At 45.2% G+C, this 19,450-nt stretch overlaps 1 protein-coding gene across 1 annotated transcript in view; it reads right to left on the bottom strand.

The window, feature by feature from the left end:
- The window catches only part of VPS53 (VPS53 subunit of GARP complex), a 122,167-nt gene that overhangs the window by 29,066 nt on the left and 73,651 nt on the right, over window positions 1–19,450 (bottom strand). Inside the window, exons 14-17 of the mRNA XM_005888227.3 lie at window positions 13,314–13,556; window positions 10,035–10,182; window positions 4,186–4,268; window positions 2,903–2,981 (exon numbers count right to left, since the gene is read on the bottom strand). Coding sequence (XP_005888289.1) covers window positions 2,903–2,981; window positions 4,186–4,268; window positions 10,035–10,182; window positions 13,314–13,556 — 553 coding nt within the window. The remainder of the gene's footprint in view (window positions 1–2,902; window positions 2,982–4,185; window positions 4,269–10,034; window positions 10,183–13,313; window positions 13,557–19,450) is intronic.

The raw sequence follows: 19,450 nt of genomic DNA on the forward strand, positions 1-19,450 counted from the left end.
TGGCCCTAGCATGAGAAAAGACACATAGATCAATGGAATAGAACTGAGAGTCCAAAAATAAACCCACGTACTCATGGTGAACTGATGGCATCACCAACTCAGACAGACACAAGTTTGAGCAAACGCCGGGAGGATGGTGAAGGACAGGGAAGCCTGGCGTGCTGCAGTCCCTGGGGTCACAAAGAGTTGGACACGACTGAGCGACTGAACAGCAACAACAACAAGCACCTTGGAATAAAGTGCATGACTTTCCCAGCCTTGCTCTGGGTAGAGTCTGAATTGAACTCTTCAACTAGCAGCAAAAATGATGGAATTACAGACAAGAATAAACGTGATCACAAAAGTTTTTAAAAAATCCTTGAAGAAACTACACAGAACAGAGTGCAGGCACAAATCGCAGGGTATTTGTTGAATCGGTTTGTGACCACTTGGCTTGTTTATATCTGGTCATTTTCATCACATGGATTTCATTTTGCTAGAACTCCAGAAGATTCAGACACAGAGTAATGGCCTCCCAGCTGCTGCGTTCCCACGTCTGTGGTTTTCCTGTGATATAAACAAAAGATTCTGGAGGTATGGTCTCTGTGAGTGTTTGCTGGTGTGGGTCTGGGGGAGAGATGGGTGGTGGGGGCAGTTTGCAGGAAACCCACCTAATGAAATGACAGTTCACATAAGCAACACCTGGAGCATTAAGGCCCCTCCAACTGCTATTTTACTAAAAAGACAAAAAAAAAACAAAAAACAAAAAACCCAATTCGGTCTTCCTTTGGTAAATGTAGACATTCTTTCCCCAGCTGCCTTCTGACCTAAGCTGTGTGGCGGGCAGGAGAGGAGGCAGCTGGAACAGATCATGCTCAGGATGTCGGGAACGTTCACCGGCAGTGAGAGGATAATCAGAGCCTGCAGAATCAATCCTCAGAGTCACGTCTCTCTAAGAAAATGAGTGAGCCTCAGTTTGCCTGCTCCGAGTCTTCTGCTTGTAAACACTCGGATGCTGGAAATACACATTCACCTCTGACTGGTGAAAGGATCAGCCTTTTGAAAGGAAACTCTGTGACACTGGCTACTCAGGACTCCCCACTGAGCATCATTAAAAACCCCTGAAGCTTAAGTTTGGGTATTAACCTCTCTTTTTCTTAAATATTTACAATCTACTACAAAACCAAATTCAGACCGAGTGTCTCGCTTACACAACCTTGTGACATGGCCACTCCTCCTGACCACAGGGAACGAGGGCTAACGTTTGTTGGCCAGTCTCCATTCTCACAACACTCTGGGAGGCAGAGCCCCCTGTTTCACATACCGATGAGGTAACCTGCGCCCAGAGAGGTTGTTATTTGCTCAACACACCCAAAGGAAAAATGAGGAGTTAGGTTTGTCTGACTCAAAGCCAGTGTTCTTTCCATTGTACTCTGCTACTGGCCAGTAGGCCCCTGAGAAGTTCTTTCTGCAGAATTTGTAAGAATGCTACAAAAGTCTATGACTCTAGAATAGGCACTGGAAACCTTTTTCTGTAAAGGGCCAGACTGTTAATATTTTACGCTTTGCTAGCCATCTGGTCTCAGCTGCAGTTACTTAATTCTGCTGTTGTAGCACAAAAGCAGCCATAGATAACATACAATGAATGAGTGTGGCTGTGTGCCAATAAAACTTTATCTGGCAGTGGGCCAGATGTGGCTCACCAGTTGTAGCTTGCCAACCACTGCTCTAGAAGGCTCAAAGAGTGGACGGCTTTGTGTTATTTGGCTTAGAAATCAATGAGGGACTTTCCTGGTGGTCCAGTCTTTAAGACTCTGACCTCCTAATGCAGAGGGCCTGGGTTTGATCCCTGGGCAGGGAATTAGATCCCATATGCCACAACTAAGACCTGGTGCAGCCAAATAAATAAATGTTAAGGGGGAAAAAATATCAATGAAGAATTGCTTATTTCCAACTTAATCAACAAATATGACAGTCTTCTCTATTCTCTGTGGTCCATGCAGTCAAGGTATTTACATTAGGGAGAAAAGACACAGGCACCTAAATGCCAAAGAACAACATGAGGCCAGGCATGGGAAATGCCAAGGGAGAGGCCAGGGGACTGAGGGCTGACGGACCCATGATACTAGAAAACCAGAGGTGGGAGTTCCCTGGTGGTCCAGAGGCTATGACTCTGCACTCCCAACACAGGGGGCCCAGATTTGATCCTTGGTCAGGGAACTAGATCCCCCATGCTGCAACTAAAGATCCTGCCTGCTGCAATGAAATAAGTATCTAAAAGAAAAGAAAACCAGGGTCTGCAACCTGATCAAATAACCCTGCACAGTCACCAGAATTCAGAAAGAGTTGGAAAAACCTCTGAGTGGCAGGAATGAAGATGAGTTAGAAGTGACTGCCTTAAGCACACCACCACCAGGGCTTCCCTGGTGACTCAGCTGGTAAAGAATCTACCTGCAATGCAGGAGACCCAGGTTCGATCCCTGGGTGGGGAAGATGCCTTGAGGAAGGGAAGGGTTACACATTCTAGGATTCTTGCCTGGAGAATTCCATGGACAGAGGAGCCTGGTGGGCTACAGTCCACGGGGTCCAAAAGAGTCAGACACGACTGAGCAACTTTTCACTTTCACCCGTTCTAGGGAGGCCACACAAAGGGCTTTCCGCACATGTCAGATGCTGACCAAAGGCAACCTTTCCTTCAAACTCAGGAAGCATACCTGCTCCCCGTCTCATTCTCAAAGGACAAACAACTGACTTCAGGTGCAAGATCAATTGAGCACCTGTGGAAACTCCTGGAGGGCTCCGTTCTCCTCCTGATTGGTGCTTTAAGCACTGGAGAGCCCGCAGGAGCTACAGGTGAGGACCGGGAGAGACCACCTGTGCCCACTCTCTGACGTTCAGGAGGCAGCACTTTCTGAAAGCTTACCTTGCTCATGGCTGTAAGGGCGGGGTCACAGGCAGCATCCAGGTCCTGAACCAACAGCTGAATGCTGCTGGAGATGACACTGCAAGTCAAACACACCACTGTGGTCATGGCTTACAGAAGTGACTTGTGAATGACCCACCGACACAGCCCCTTGCCAAGGTTTTAGGCACCTGTGCAAAACCTAGCTTCACCATTTCATCAAAAAAACTCGAGTTTATTTCAAAAAGGAATGAATGACAAGGAGAAGCATCTTGGCTCCACCCTCCTTCTAGCTGTGTGTCTGGTCTCGCTTGGGTGTGTCCCCACTCGGTTAGGACACAAGATCCCGTGGCTCATCTCCCCTGCGGCTATGCCCAGAATCCCTCTTCACTCCTCCCAAAGTACACGCTTGCCTAAAATGTTTAAATCAGACCTTGGAGGGAAAAAAAGGTTGAGAGAAAGAGAGGAAAATGACCTAAGAGGAGGACCTGGATTTTTCCTCAGTTAAGTGGCCGATGAGAAAGCTGAAGCTTCTCCTTCCCCAATCTCACTTAAATACCATGACAAAACTCTGCCAGGTGGCACCAGGGCAAGAACTGATTCCAAAGGCTTTCATCTGAACTCCTTGGACAGACACCCTCCCACCCCAAATACATCCGTGCCCTGCCTACTCCTCCACCTGCCTTCATGGCTAAAATCAGGTCGCTCACCCTTTACATCCTGAAACACTGGAGGTGAGGCTGGCCCTCTGTGGATTGAGGAGGGCAGACAGGAGGCCCTGGACCTGACCTTCCTGCAGGGATGGCTGAGGTGGGAAAGTTCTTCTTCCCTGTTATCCTAGACTGCTGTTGTTGTTTAGTCACTAAGTCGTGTCCAACTCTTTTGTGACCCCATGGACTGTAGCCTGCTAGGCTCCTCTGTCCAAGGGATTTTCCAGGCAAGAATACTGGAGGGAGTTGCCACTTCCTTCTCCAGGGGATCTTCCTGACCCAGGGATAGAACCCAAGTCTCCTGCATTGGCAGTCAGATTCTTTCACTGCTAAGTCACCAGAGAAGGCCATTATTATAGATACTGCAGCAATAAAACCCCTGTAAGCTAAGAATGACTGCATATGAGGAGGCAGGATATGGGTCAGCTGCACCAACTTCTCAGGCTCCTTAGTGGCTTGTGGAGAAGATAATCCTGATCCAACAGAAGGCTCTGGGAACCTCTCAGGTTCTGCAGTGACCTGAGCTGATGGCCTGAGACGCACCGCTCTGCGCAGGGTAAGGGTAGAGTCCAGAGAAGACTTGCAAGTACGCACGTGCTGAACGTGTCCATTTCTCCAGTCAGATTGATTCGTTCAGTCAGACTCACGTCGACCTTCTCCTTGAGTTTCTCTTCCAGCTGAGAGAGAGAGAGAGAAACACGCTTAGTGGTCATCGGAAGGAGCACCGTAGTAAGCCTACTTCACATTTACCGAGTGTGATGATTCGGGTACCATTCTGGGCACTTTTCGTGTATGGGCTCATTTAATTCTCACGGCCCTGTGAAGAAGACTCTATTATGATCCTCACTTGACAGATGAGAGTGTGGAGGCATGGCCTACCCAGCTCTGTGAGTGGGGGGGGAGGGAACTGAATCTCCTCCAGAACCTGTGCTCTCTGGCCCTGTGCTGTATTTGGTTCTCATGACACACCAACAAATTAATTAATTAGTTTTTAAAAGTTGTTTATTTCATCTTTATTTTTGGCTGTGCTGGGTCTTTGCTGTTTTGCTGGGACCTTCTCTAGTCGCAGCGAGCAGTGGCTACTCTTTGTTGTGGTGCACAGGCTTCTCTTGGCAGTGGCTTCTCTCATTGCAGAGCACAGGCTCTAGGCACACAGGCTTCCGTAGTTGGGGCTCACAGGCTTAAGTTGCCCCTCGACAGGTGGAATCTTTCCAGACCAGGGATGGAACCCATGTCTCCTGCATTGGCAGGCAGACTCTTCTCCACTGCACCATCGGAGAAGTCCTAATCAAATTTAATTTTAAAAAGACCCTCATTTTTAGATTACTCCCTGCCCTGTGAATTGCAGGCTCACCCACTAACATTGGAAGCCTTTGGGGGTAGGTGGCAATAAAATCAAAAGTCTTCCCTGAGCGCTGGGATGGACCATTTCCCCACCATATTAAAGTGTTGGGGATACTGAGGTAAACAAAAGGAACACGGTCTCTGCCTCCATCAGCCTACAGCCGAGGGAGGGAAACTGGCTGAGCTCCCAGCCGTCTCGAAGAAAAATACAACTGACTGGGAATTGTAAATATCTCAAAACATCCCAGGAATCGCTTCACTGAGCAGCCCCAAACCCATTTATCACAGAAACTCTATGAATAACCAATGTTTTGTCTTAAATTTAAAAATACCTCTTAGGGGTGGGTAAATTAATGTAACTTTTTGGGAAGGCAATTTATTTAAAAAGCAAACATTTAAATATATACTCTCTTTCGGCCAGCAATTTTGCATCTAGAAAGATATTTCAATGACTGATGAGAACAAGGTACAGAAATGTACGGGAGTTCTTTGCAGTGGCCTTGAACTCAACTGATATTTACTGACAGCCTATTCTGTGCCAGGATTCCCTGATGGCTCAGACAGTAAAGAAACTGCCTGCAATGCAGGAGACACAGGTTCGATCCCTGGGTTGGAAAGATCCCCTGGAGAAGGGAATGGCAACCCACTCCAGTATTCTTGCCTGGAGAATTCCATGGACAGAGGAGCCTTGTGGGCTACAGTCCATGGGGTCGCACAGAGTCGGACACGACTGAGAGACTAATCTATTCTGTACCAGGCTCTGTCATGATGTAGTTTGTGAACAAAAACAGATAAGATCCTCTTCTCATAAAGCTCACATTCTAGTGTTGTTCATATTAGTGAAAAACTAGAAACAATCTGCACGTTTGTAAGGGACTGAGGAGACAAATTATGGCACAGGCTCACAACGGCTTCAACCCGTCAGCTGCTTTTTCCCATTACGTTGAAAATAAAACCCAACTATCCCAACTTCTAATTAAGATGTGGGTCCTCTCTAGCTCTCTGGCCCACATCTTGCTCTCCCTACCCTTGCCTGCTCGGCTTCAATTACAGTGACCACTTAAGGTTCTGGAACACTCTAGGGTCTTTTCCTTCTCAGGGCCTTTACACTTCCTGCTTCCTCTCCCTCTCCCTGCTCGTCCTACCAAGCCAGCTCCCTTGTTTTGCCACTCCCCAGTGCCCAGCCCTTCCAGGCAACCTCCTTCCAACACTCAGGACTCCACTTCATTATTACCTTCTCTGGGAGGCCCTCCTTGACTATTCTACCTCAGCAGGCAATCTCTATTAGCACTGCAACATCTGTTTCTTTCCTAGAACTTCCCACAAAACTTCCTTACTTATATTATCTGGCTCCTCTATTAGTCCTAAGTTCCATGGTAAGAAATTTGTCTACTCTGTTCACCACTGTGAATTAATACCAAATACGGTGCCTGGTGCCTGAAAAGTGCTTCATAAAGAGCTCTTAGAGGAATGAATGGCACACTTATGCAGCTGTTAAGAGTAAGTGTGTTACAATTAATGAACTGGTATTGACACATTATTGGCACTGTATTTTAAGTATTATTTTTCAATTCTTTATTGCTTGGATTCTCAAGTCTCTTCGGTTTCTCCCTTCATTTCTTCTTGCATCCCCCCAACTCCAACCCTCTGTGTTTTTTCTTAAGGAAACTGGTTTGTTTGCCTTGTAGCTTTTCTCATGGTATGATTTTACTGATTGTATCCACAAGGTACTAATTGCAAGTTCTTCTGTCCCTTGTATTTCCTGTAAACTGTAGCTTGATCAGATACAGATTTTACTTATTATTTATTTCTGGATGTGCTGAGTCTTTGTTGCTGCGCAGGCTTTTCTCTAGTTGTGGTGCCCAGGCTTCTCATTATAGTGGCCTCTCCTGCTGTGGAGGCTGGGCTCTAGGGCACGTGGGCTCAGTAGTTGTCATTTCTGGGCTCTAGAGCACAGGCTCAATAGTTGTGGCACATGGGCTTAGTTGCTCCATGGCATATGGGATCTTTCTGGACCAGGGATTGAACCCGTGTCTCTTGCATTGGCAGATGGATTCTTTGCCACTGAACCACCAGGGACACCCCAGATTTTTTTTTTTTTTTAAAGAAAACCCCTTCATGGAAAATCCCTGGTGGTACAGTGGTTAGAACTCAGAGCTTTTACTGCCGTGGCCTGGGTTCAATTCCTGGTCAAGGAACTAAGATCCCACAAGCCGCATGGCACAGTTAAAAATAAAAGACAGAAAGAAAACTCCTTCATGATGATGCTGTGTACTTCCATCAAGAGATAACTGATGTTTGCTTTTCTTTTTGTAAAGTCAGCAACCACTGATGGTCAATGACAGATCCATTATTCCATTAAGGAGGTATAAAAGAATGCTACTCGAATTCTATCTTTTCTTCTTCATTTATTTGCTGAAAATCCGCTATAAAGATACACTACCCATTGTCAGTGATTTGGTTATCCTGAGCTACAAGTCAGGTAGGCAAAGCAGGTTAAGAACTTTCCCTCTTTTTGCCAATATTCAATTCATATCAGTGATTTCTTAGTATCTTCCAACGTGGTAACTGAATTAAAAAAAATATCATTGTAACCAAATGGATTTAAACACATTTGATGTTTTCAATCCACTGTAGCTAATATTCTCAGTGATACTTTTATGTCTCATCTTTGACCAGCAAAGCTGGCTCCTGTAATAAGTTTCCTGGGGCTGCCATAATAAATTACTACAAACTTGGTAGCTTAAAATAGGAAGGTATCCTCTCACAGAATCTGGAGGCCAAAAGCGCAAAGGTAAGGGGCTGGCAGGGCTGGTTCCTTCTGGGGGCTCTGAAGTAGCACTATCTCATGCCTGTCCTCTCTCTCCTGGTGGTGGCTGGCAGCCTCTGGTGTTCCCTGGTTTATAGATGCATCCTTCCAGTCTCTGCCTCCCTCATGTGGGCATCTTCGTTATGTCTTAGTGCGTTAAGTCTCTCCCTCCTTTCTAAAGGGCTCCCCTCATAGCTCAGTTGGTAAAGAATCCACCTGTAATGCAGGAGACCTAGGTTCGATTCCTGGGTTGGGAAGATCCCCTGGAAAAGGGAAAGGCTACCCACTCCATTATTCTGGCCTGGAGAATTCTATGGACTGTATAGTCCATGGGGTCGCAAAGAGTTGGACACGACTGAGCAACTTTCACTTTTCACTTTCTCCTTTCTAAGGACACCGGTCATTGGATTTAGGGCTCCCCTAAATGCAAGACTGTCTCATTTGAGATTCTGACTTAATTACATCTTTAAAGACTCTATTCCCAAATTAGGTCACATTTACAGGTACCAGGGCTTAGGACCTGGACATATTGTTTTGTACCATAAAACCTGCTACAGCTCCTGAGTCCTTTTTATATGACTCTCATAGTCTTGCTTTTTGTATGATTTGATGTTCCAGGTTCATCTTGTATATCTCCTCAGACCTGGAATTAGTTATTTCTCTAGGAATGACTGGTTCCCTTCAGTGAAAAATGGTATTGAGAGAGCACAGTATAGGTGCCAAAAATGTATTTACTTTTATAATCAATAAAAATAATTTTCTCTAACAAAAAACTGGCTACATCTATTGTTGAGCCATCAGAATGGTCTCTGATCTACTAATTCGTCTAGAACTTCTAAGGATCTCCTTTAAAAAAATAATGCAAACCATATTTAGATGTTCTTTGTAGGATTACTCATAAAAGCAAAAACTGGAAATAGTATAAACAATTATCAGGGATACTGTTAAATGATTTATGGTATAACCCCTATTGGACTATTATGTAACCATAACAATGATGGCAAGAAAAACATCATAGCAACAGGAGAAATGCTAACACTGTGATGTTAAAAACAAGAGGATATGAAAATGAACTAAGTTAATTATAGAACATATGAAACTATGTTCACAGAAAAGCACAGAAAGAAAGGCTCCAAATTGCTAATATGATTATTTGAGGGTGATGGGATTGAGAGTCATTGATTGCATAGTTCTTTTTGGTATCATGGTTATTTTACTTTTAAAATACCCTATTTATATGTGTGTGTTTCTCTTTCTACACATACACAGAGAATAGTTAAAATCATGCTTCTTCATCAAAGAACTCTGGGTCCTGCCTTGGAGGTCCTCATAGATACTGTCGTCCTGCCCTGGAAGTTCTGACACTAAACAGGTGGCTGTCTCTGGCTCCAAGGCCAAAACTTCACAGGTTATTCCCCGTGTGACTCAGTGTGACCATGTCCCCAAGAAGGACATATTACTGCCCCCGCCTCTGGCTGGCTTAACCTTAACTGTGAAGTTCTGGGGGGACCCTTCTTCTCTGGCCTCCTGTGTTCCTGCTCTGGCTCACATGTGCTCCAAGCTATAACTGTCTGAACCGTAAGTCATGCCTGCCTTCCTATGATCTAGGCATGCGAAGTAAGAAATCCCAAAAGGGAGGAAGAACGGAACCTTTCCCAGTTATTTTTCTTTCTCTTGACCTTAGGTGAATTCCAGAGCCAACGTGGAAAGGAACTTCTAATCCCACGTTGAAGGCTGGATGGAAAATTCTTCTGGGTCTTCCTTCTGCTAATGGGAGCTCCAGCAGGGGCATCACCCTTTCCTGCTTCCCGGTTCCTGAACGTCAGCATCCAAACAATGGTTATTTGTTTCGGCAGAATAGAGAATGCTCCATAAACTTCAGGAGACACATAAGAGCCCAGAGGGTTTTTGCTGAGCCTGGTAACCCTCCTGAGAACAAAACCAGTGGTTGTGACTCAGCACCACCAAGTCTGGGGCCTAGCACCACTAAGCCTATTACTGTTTTTCATGTATGAGAGACAAGGCTACCGACCTATTTTCAACAGGGCACATCATGCCCTCGGAGTGGCTTACACAGCTCCAGGGAGGAGGCTGGTCAGTCTCACCCAGCCTCCTTTTAACACGGTCCTTCTGCGCAGTGGCTGCTGGGTCTGTCTTCTGGCTGGACCTCGAGTTGTTTCCTGGGGGAGGCCAGTGGGTCTGCCCGAGGTTGTGTGGTCTTCCACCTGAGCTTGGTGGCCCATACAGCTCAGGAGGAGGAGGGGGCACGTGGGTGGCTGGGGTGGCTAACCTGCTGGGTGGTGGCCAGGCAGTACTCTGCAGTGCTCAGGATGCTGCAGATGAGGCAGAGCTCCTCCAGGGTGAACTTGGCCGCCTCGGAGCCCTCCTTTTCCTTGAGCAGGCTGCTGATGGTCAGCCCGCCACTGCTGCTTGTGGTTCTGAGGAAAAGCAACAGGAACTAGTCAGGCCGGGACCTCTCCCTGGCTTCCTGACCTGGAAACAGCACATCTTAAGAAAAAGAAAAGGGGGAAGGAAAGGCTGGACGTGGCCCAAACAAATCCACACACAATGAGGCCCTTCCGAGTGACCTGACCTTGACGGTCATGTGTTTAAAGCTCTCTGACCATCAGAAATAGGAAGAGACAATCCCAACAGTGAGCCAGTTGTCAGTCATATTAACTACGATGACGCTCAGGCTCAGAGAGAAGGCTGCTGAGCGGCTTCTTTGATTAGCCTGGAATTTCCTGATCTGCACAGCTCATTCAGGATCACCCAGAGCACAAGAGCTGGTTCCCCAATTGTTTTTCTCAGTTCAGAAAATTCTGCCTGGGAATCTGTGCTTGTGGAGGGGTTCAAGAGCGAAGGTTAACACACGGTTCCTGGCCAAAGTCCTGACTGCCTCAAGAAACACAAAAGCATCTCATCTCTTCCTATTGATCTAATCATGTGATCACAATATAGGAAAATGCAGTTTTTAAAATAACTTCCTGTAGTTATAAAATTTAAACTGTGAGATTCTGTCTGTTTTTTTTTTGCCATACTGTGTGGCATGCAGGCTATTTTAGTTCCCTGACCAGGGGTCAAACCTGCACCCCTTGCAGTAGAAGGGTAGTCTTAACCCCTGGACCACCAGACAAGTCCAAGATTCCACTTTTTAGAAACAGAATTCAATGACACTTACCCTTAAAAAAATAAAAAAGGAGAGATTCTTTTCCTTAAAAAAAAAAAATCCTAAACTTGCCAGTCTTCTTGGTAATTAAAGATTTGAAGACATCTTAAGCTTTTTTTTTTAGTACCTCTAAGGGTATAAGGACATGGCCCTCTCTTCCACTATGGGTTAGAAGCAACTGTGTAACCATTTTGGAAGTATATTTCAGGAGCTTAGAAAAAAATCTTTAGACTGTTTGATCCAGTAGTTCTACCTCTGTTCAAGGATGCTTTTCTGAGTGTTATTTGAAATACCAAAATAGTGAACCCAATGTAAATGGTCAATTAAGAGAATGGTCAAAAAAAAAAAAAAAATCAGACGTTAACTCAGGGTCTTCTGCATGTGGGAACATCACGGCATCATGATGTTCATGATGTTAAAAAAGTGTCTTGACTGGAACTTCCCTGGTGGTCCAGTGGCTAAGATTCTGCACTTCCAAGGCAGGGGGCCCAGATTCGCTCCTTGGTCAGGGAACTAGATTCTGCAGGCTGCAACTAAGAACCGGGCTGCAGTCAACTAAATTTAAAAAAAACAACAACAAAAGTGCTGGATGAATATTTTTACTGTGCTAACTGTTTTCTGCTCTTCTCTTCTGTGTGGCAGACTGACTTCCACACACTTATGTCCCGGGCTCCCCGGCCCTCTGGTCTCCTGTTGGTTTCTGCCAACAGCCATGGCCGCAGCAAGTCAGAGAGGTTGAGCAGAGAGGAGTCTGAGTGACAACCAGCGCTCCTGCTCCCTCTGCTTCAGCATGGTCCTGGCAGTGACCACCTTTGGCCACAGTTCCATGGGGCAGCCCTCTGTCCACAGTCCCAGCTCTCAGAAGAATTTTAAGGGAGTAACAATCATCCAAGTGTTTGGTGCTTCAGAGGCCTCCGCTGGTTCCTTTCACCTGCCCCACTGCTCTGAACAGTGGCTTTACTGACAATACACCCCAGCCGTGTACCATTTGTTTCCTGCTGTGACACTGACTAATACACACAGAAAAATGCACACAGCATGATGTGAAGTGAAAGCAGCAGGGTACAAACCTAACTATAAGCACTGCAGTCCCAATCCTGTCAAACAAATAAACAAAAGCACACAGTTGCACACATGACATATATAGAGAATAGAAAAATGTACTGAAAAGTTCAATTTGTCTTCTCTGGGTGGTGGTTTTTTTTTTTTTTTAAATCTTCATCTTTGTGCCCTTCTGTGTTTTCCAAACTATAACAAACTTACGTTATTTTGAAAATCAGGATACCAGTTATTAAAAACTTAAAAATAATGTTAATCATATTCAAATAAATCCTCATTGGTGAAATATTACCTGTTAACTTTAAATGTCTTGCAGAGCCTAGGGCTTTTCTTTCCTCCTAATAATGTAAAACTCCTATATATGATACATTTTAGTGACCATGACAGCAGCTCATTCCAGAACTGCTGAATTTAGCTATGGGGAAGATTTATAATTACTAAATTCTGAAGCGTTGCTTTAGATCATATTCTAAATGAATAATAGAAATTACTATATATCCTAAGTATCTCTAAAATTCTAGTTGAACGATCCATTTTATTTCAAGTGATAAGAAATATGGGCTTCCCATGTGGCACTAGTGGTAAAGAATCCACCTGCCAATGTAGGAGACTCCAGAGACATGAGTTCGATCCCTGGGTCAGGAAGATCCCCTGGAGGAAGAAATGGCAACCCACTCCGGTGTCCTTGCCTGGGAAATTCCATGAACAGAGGAGACTGGGGTCTTGCCTGGGAAATCCCATGCACAGTCCATGGGGTCTCAAAGAGTCGGACACTACTGAGCAACTGAATACTCACACATAATAAAAAATATAACGATGTTTTAGTGCCCCAGAATAATATAGACAAGTCACTATAATTAGGAGCTCTGCTATACAATGACCTCCCCACAACCTCCCAACACTTTTACATATTAGGCTCCATCCAAGACAGCAGGATGTCATAAGAGAGACTCTGGCCTGAATGAAACTGCCCTTACTGTTCGAAAGTCATCTCTACCATCACCCCACATTTTTTTCGCCAAGTACTTATCCCTGAATCACTGAATCCACGTGAACTAAATCCATCTATAATAAGACTGACACCCTGGAGTCCACCGTGCTAGGATGTGACCTATGCTAGGAAATGCCAGAGCGGGCATTTCCTGTGATGGTTCTGATTGGCTAGGGGATCCCACTCGAGAGGAAACCATCTCAGGCCCTTAGAAACTCCATCAGGGGATTTTCCTGATATTCTTAGCAGTTCAATAAACAACTTCAGAATGGATTTCCTCAAAGATTTCCATATTTAGGTATATTCAGAAGCTTACTTCACCACTCACACCAGGAAGAACGGGAACTCACTTGGGCAGGTTGCCAGAGAGGATTTTCCAGGCATACTCGCGGAGGTACTTCTGGAAAATAGTGGTCAGGGCGATCATGGGCTCCCCAGTACTGAGCTGCGAGCACTGCACCATGCACTTCTTATAGTAGACGAAGAGGTCGGCGCAGCTGGGGAGCACGGCACCCCCCTCGTCCGTGTTGGGCTTAGGTGGGCCCTGGGCCTTGAAATCGGCCACAAACCGATCTATCAGCTCTCCAAGGTTTCTAGGAGGAAGAAAACGTGAAATGTCATTTTAGTTCAACAAGGAGAAAGCAATTGTGCTTGACTGCCACCAGGAAATCACTCCTCATGCTTGTTACATTGAAAACTGGACCCATTTTAATAAATCAAAGACAAATATTACATGATATCACTTATATTCAGAAATAACCTGTTCACAGAAACAGACTCACAAACAGAAAACAAACGTATGATTATCAAAGGGGGAAAGAGGGGGTGGGGAAAAATTAGGAGCATGGGATTAACATACTGTATATAAAATGGACAATTAACGAGGATTTACTGTATAACACAGGGAACAACATTCTATATCTTATAATAACCTATATAGGAAAAGAATCAACCTATATAGTTGAATCACTTTGTTGCATACCTGAAATTAACACAATAATGTGAATCAACTATATCTCAATAAAAAACAATTAATTTAAAACACTAAAAAAATTGGACCCATCTTTATCAGTATCATCAACCAACCACCACCACCACCACCACCTCCCCCACCCCATAATAACATCGATGACAAAATTTGGCATTTGTCTGCTGCTTTACACTTTTCAAGGCATTCCATGGTCACAGTTGATCCCAAACCCCTGGAGGAAAGACAAGGTATTACTGGACACTCTAAGAGATGACAAAATGAAGGCCTGGAAAGTTGGTCACACAATTTAGTGGCAAAGCTGAGCCTAGAATCTACTGCTTAGCTGTGTGCCCTGGTCCTAGTACCATATTAGTCAGCTTCTCTTGCCAGAAGTGAAACCCTACATCATGACAGTCATCATTTTCTGAGCACTTATGCTGCACAGCTCTTTGTAAGCATCACTTCATTGAATTTCACTTGATCATCACAAATAACCTTATGACCTAGGGACTAACACTAACCTCCTTTTTACAAAGCAAGGAACAGAAAAGGACCTTGTCCAGAGTCATACAGCCAGACAGTGGGGGAGGCAGGATTAAAAACCAAGCAGCCTGCCTCCAAACCCCATGGTTTTTACCCACCTACCCTGTGCGTGCATGCATCGCTTCAGCTGTGTCTGACTCTTTGTGAGCCTGCAGTAGCCTGCCAGAGAATCCCTCTGTCCATGGGATTCTCCAGGTGAGAATACTGGAGTGGGTTACCATGCCCTCAGGGGATCTTCCCTACCCAGGGATCGAACCCATGTCTCTTACATCTCCTACATTGGCAGGCAGGTTCTTTACCACTAGTCCCACCTGGGAAGCTCTCCACTCTACCCTACTACTCCTCAAACACAAAAGGTATAATGTCAACAAATACTTAGACATCATTAACCTAAACGTGGGCTTCCCAGGTAGCTCAATGATAAAGAATCCACCAGCCAAGCAGGAGACGTGGGTTCGATCCCTGATCTGGGAAGTTCCCTGAGAAGGAAATGGCAACCCATTTCAGTATTCTTGTTTGGGGAATCCCATGGACAAAGGACTGTGGCAGGCTACAGTCCAGGGGATTGCAAAGAGTCGGATACAATTTAGCAACTGAAAAATAACAATAACCTAAAGATTCCCAGCAGATAGATACCTAAACGAAGAGGAACTGTAACGAAATACTCTTTACAAAAAAATGCTCTCTTTCTCCTTTAATGTAGTTTATTCTTAAAACTTCTGGAATTAAAGGTGCAAGAAATTCTGAGAGGAGAGAAACTACTGAGTGGCTCCAGGCTTGTCCCAGGTCACGGTGGTGATGATGGTTTTAATTTTCGCCCACTTCCCATTCGAACGTCACTGAGTTTGCCTCAGTCACACTGAGTCATCACTGTTCGCATCCCACAGGCCTGTATTAATTGGTCCCTGCATAGTTATGCTGTATGAAACATGGGGAAGGGGAGGGTGTTCCCACCCGCCCTGACATTCTGCATCTTTTTAGGTTACTGTCTGAGGCTACAGGAAACCAGCTGTGCTTTTTACATGTATTTATATAAACGTCAAGAAGAAAAAGACAAGAACCACACGCAGTATCAATTAGCACGAACAGGGGAAGATTGACACTTTACCCAAAAGCTTTCGCTACTATGAGCTTATGATGTCCAGATACAGTCACTCTGCCCTCAAAGGACGTCAGGCCTAGGCTGGTGCACTGTGACGGTGGCGATGGTCAGCAAGCCAAGGAGGAGCTTGACTTTGGAAAGCTCCAGGGTGACCATCCCCCTTCCTCACACCCTCTTCTTGCCTCACCTTTCCATTTAATCTCCCACTTCTCCACGGTGTCCCCACGCTTCAGCTGGACTCCATCTCTAGCCCCCAACTCTGCGCCTTTGCCTGGATGCCTTCCTTGGTGTCTCTCCCGTCGCCATCTGTCCACTGCCCTCCTAGCTCAGCTCAGGGGGCACCCAGACAACCCCTACTCACGCCCATCCTCTATATAATTGCAATTTCTGGCATCTGTAACCCTGACACTTTTTTAAAAAATACACTACTATACAGTGTGAGGATGTCACTTATCCTGGAAACATGCTGACCTTCTCCCATCCTGAGCCTGCAGTGGGCAATGCTCATCAGGAATGGCTGTCTTTCTCACTGATCTCCAGGGTAAATTCAGATCCTTCCTGAGATAGTCCTGTAGCCAGTCCCTTCTTTTAAGGTGAAGTTGGTACAAAAGGTGAAAGCTACTTGCTCTACAGTGGTAGAATCTTCTCTGTGTCACGCATGTTATTATAAGATTCTTGAGAGCAGGGATAAGGTCTCTGTTACTTCTGCTCCTCCCCCTTCATGCTTATGTGTGAAACTAATCTCCAAATTATGTTGGTGCCCAACCTCCACATCTTGTCCCTAAAGGGTGGGAATGGAAGGGCGAGGTGGGGGCAGGGCTGCGGCACAGAGGAGACCTCAGAACAGCAGGCAAGGCTTCCACTAGAGCCCTTCTATGAGAGACTCTAACCTCTGGGTCCATCGTACCTACCAAAACAGGGGCCAGAGCTCTGAAGCATTTTTACTTGACCCTCTCATCTAATTCCCCTGGAAGCTGAAGCCAGGATACTTCCTCATCTGCCTCCTATTTCAGAGCCAAGCTGATGAGTAAGACTGTAAATCAATTATGATCATAGAACAGAGACAAAAATTTCCTCATAAACAAAGCTCTAACAATCTTCCACATTTTGCAGGATGTTCACTGGGTTACTTTGGACACTGTTCTCTGGTGTGAATGAGAAATAAACCAGAGCATCCCACCCCTCTCTTTCACCTAGCACTCTTCATCAGCATGCTGCTATGCCACACGAGACACTGGAAAACGAGCAATCAAGCAGCTTCACGGAAGAGAAGAGGAAGAGTCGCCCAGATGGGAAGGGCAAGGTGCATGAGCTGGCACAGTGGGTCCAAACCAATCAAAAACTGACGGAGCACTTAGTATGTGCAAAGTGCTGTGGGCTGTATCAGATAAAAATGAGTTCACCTAAAAAAAAAAAAGCTACCACTTCTTCCAGACACCAAGTGCTACCCTGAGTTTCGGCATGACCTTATAGGAAGAGCTACTGGAGAAAGGGACATGCGCATGCTGACCTGTTGAATGGAATTGTAGACTTGCCCTTTAAGCCCTAAAGCAATCACAATCAAATAAACGTTTATAAAGGGTTAAGTCCTGCTCATGGTGCTGTGAGGATAAAGACACAGTATCCTATTAGGGGAGACAGGACCTTCATGCTTATGATCTTAAGATCTCAAGATGCCAATAAATTGCTAGTTTTGCAGTACAGACACTACAAACAATTTGTTTTAGACAAAGAAAATATGAGAGGAAATCAGACAGAAAATTCCATAGCAGATTCAGGTGAAAGAATAAAGGCCTAGAGTCAGAAGTATAAAGGACTTCCCTGGTGGTCTAGTAGCTAAGACTGCATGCTCCCAATGCAGGAGGGCCCGGTTTCAATTCTAGTACACATCCCCCCAAAAAATTTCTTAAAAAAAAAAAAAGTACAGAATACGATGTGAGAGGCAGAGGATGGGAAGATGGCGCGGGCTGGCCGAGGCAGAAGATCCCTGCAGTTAGGTTCACACACATCTGAATTCCCACAGCAAGCCAGTGTCGTACCTTTCACCCCTCCACGCTGTGTTCCAAAATGGGTTTTTGGTCTCTCTCTTACCCTAGGCTGTAAGCCTATAAACTAGGTACCTTGCTGCGTGCGTTATAAATACAATCTCATTTAACCCTCAAAGCAGCCCTGATCAGAAGGCATTAATACCCCCATTTTAAAAATGAAAAAACTGATGCTGAGAAAAATAATGTAACTTGCCCTAGGTCACATAATTTATTGGAGCTAGAATTTGAACTGGGGCCTGACTCCCAAGCCAAGCTCTATCAACTACCCAAGGCTTTGATTTCAAATCTCAAAAGCGCTACACAGACCTGTGGTGTCTCAATGACTGCTCGGATTCACTTTCTCTCCAGCTTAAAGAAAGACATCATGGGTGTGGATGGCGTCTTTTGCCTTCTTCCCTGTAACTTGAGCTTTTAACCCAAGAACTGTATGAGCATTTCAGGGGAGCCATGTAGAATACTGCTGGTAGTGCCGCTGATACGAAAAGCCACCTGGGAACAAAGACTACTTCAGACGATGGCAATAGAGGGAAAGATTAAAACACAGAGAGGAAAACCACACTGCAGACCAAGCTTAGGTAAGGATGACCAAGGCTGTTTTTCCTGGTGGATCTGCAGGCAGCATTCATAGAAATGGTATTTTAATTGGAAAGTACAGGAGAGGTGGCTCCAAAAGAGGAAGATGGTAGTCAGAAAAAGTGGGCAAGAGGATGAGTGTGGGCGAAGCAGCTTAAGACCCCAGGAAGGTAGACAGCTTGTTCATCCAAGGGTACATGCAAGCTTCACAGGTGGCTAAAGAACCTGCATGCCAGTGCAAGAGACATTAAGAGACGTGGGTTCCATCCTTGGGTCGGGAAGATCCCCTGGAGGAGGGCACAGCAACCCACTCCAGTATTCTTGCCTGGAGAAACCTATGGACAGAGGAGCATGGTGAGCTACAGTCCACAGGATCACAGAGTCAGATACGACTGAAGCGATTTAGCACACATATACCCCTTCCTTTTGACTGGGACAGGAGGGTTGGCTCTGGTGTGGTCAGTGGGGTTGGAGAGCCCCAACCCCAGATAACCCAACAGAGCAGATATATAACTAAATGGAGAATACTGGGAACAAGTTTCTCACGGCTGTAGAGAGCAGTTACAGACGTGGGAACAGGGAGGCTCCAGTAACCGCTGTGGTGTTAGGTTAGAATTGGAGTTACTGGCATAGACTGATGGGTTTAAATACATAAATAGGTATAAAAGGATAAAAATATACACGGATATACACATACATGTATTTCTTAGCTCCCTCAGCATGGAGGACCTAGAAGCACGGTACTCAAGCAGTAATGAACAGACCTGATGAGCAGCACTTAGTTTCTAAACATCTCTCGCCAAGGGAACAAGGGATCCTGGAAAAATGGATGACTCCAGGGCTGAGTTAGGAAAGTACAAGATGAGCCTGGTGTATTTTGCTGTGCCAGAAAGAAAGTGCTCAAAAAACACTAGGGGCATACAAAAAGGATGGAAACCCAGCTGGAAGGGGCCAAGTCAAGGACAATTTGACCATTAAAACAAATAATGATGGACCCTGGAAGAGAAGAAGAACGTTAGTAGAAAAACTGGTAAAATCCAAATAAGGCCTGGAGTTAAGTGACTAGTACTGTATCAGGGTTAACCAGCTGGTTTTGATGATAACTATACTACAGTTATGTAAGATGCGAACATGGAGGAGTTTACGAGAGGGAATATGGAATATCTGCACTATTTTTGAAACTTTTCTTAGGTCTAAATTTATTCCAACATAAAGTTAAAAGATAAAAATATAGTAATGGCTATAAACCCA

This window comes from Bos mutus, chromosome 19 (genome assembly GCF_027580195.1).
Source record: "Bos mutus isolate GX-2022 chromosome 19, NWIPB_WYAK_1.1, whole genome shotgun sequence".
NCBI lineage: Eukaryota > Metazoa > Chordata > Mammalia > Artiodactyla > Bovidae > Bos > Bos mutus.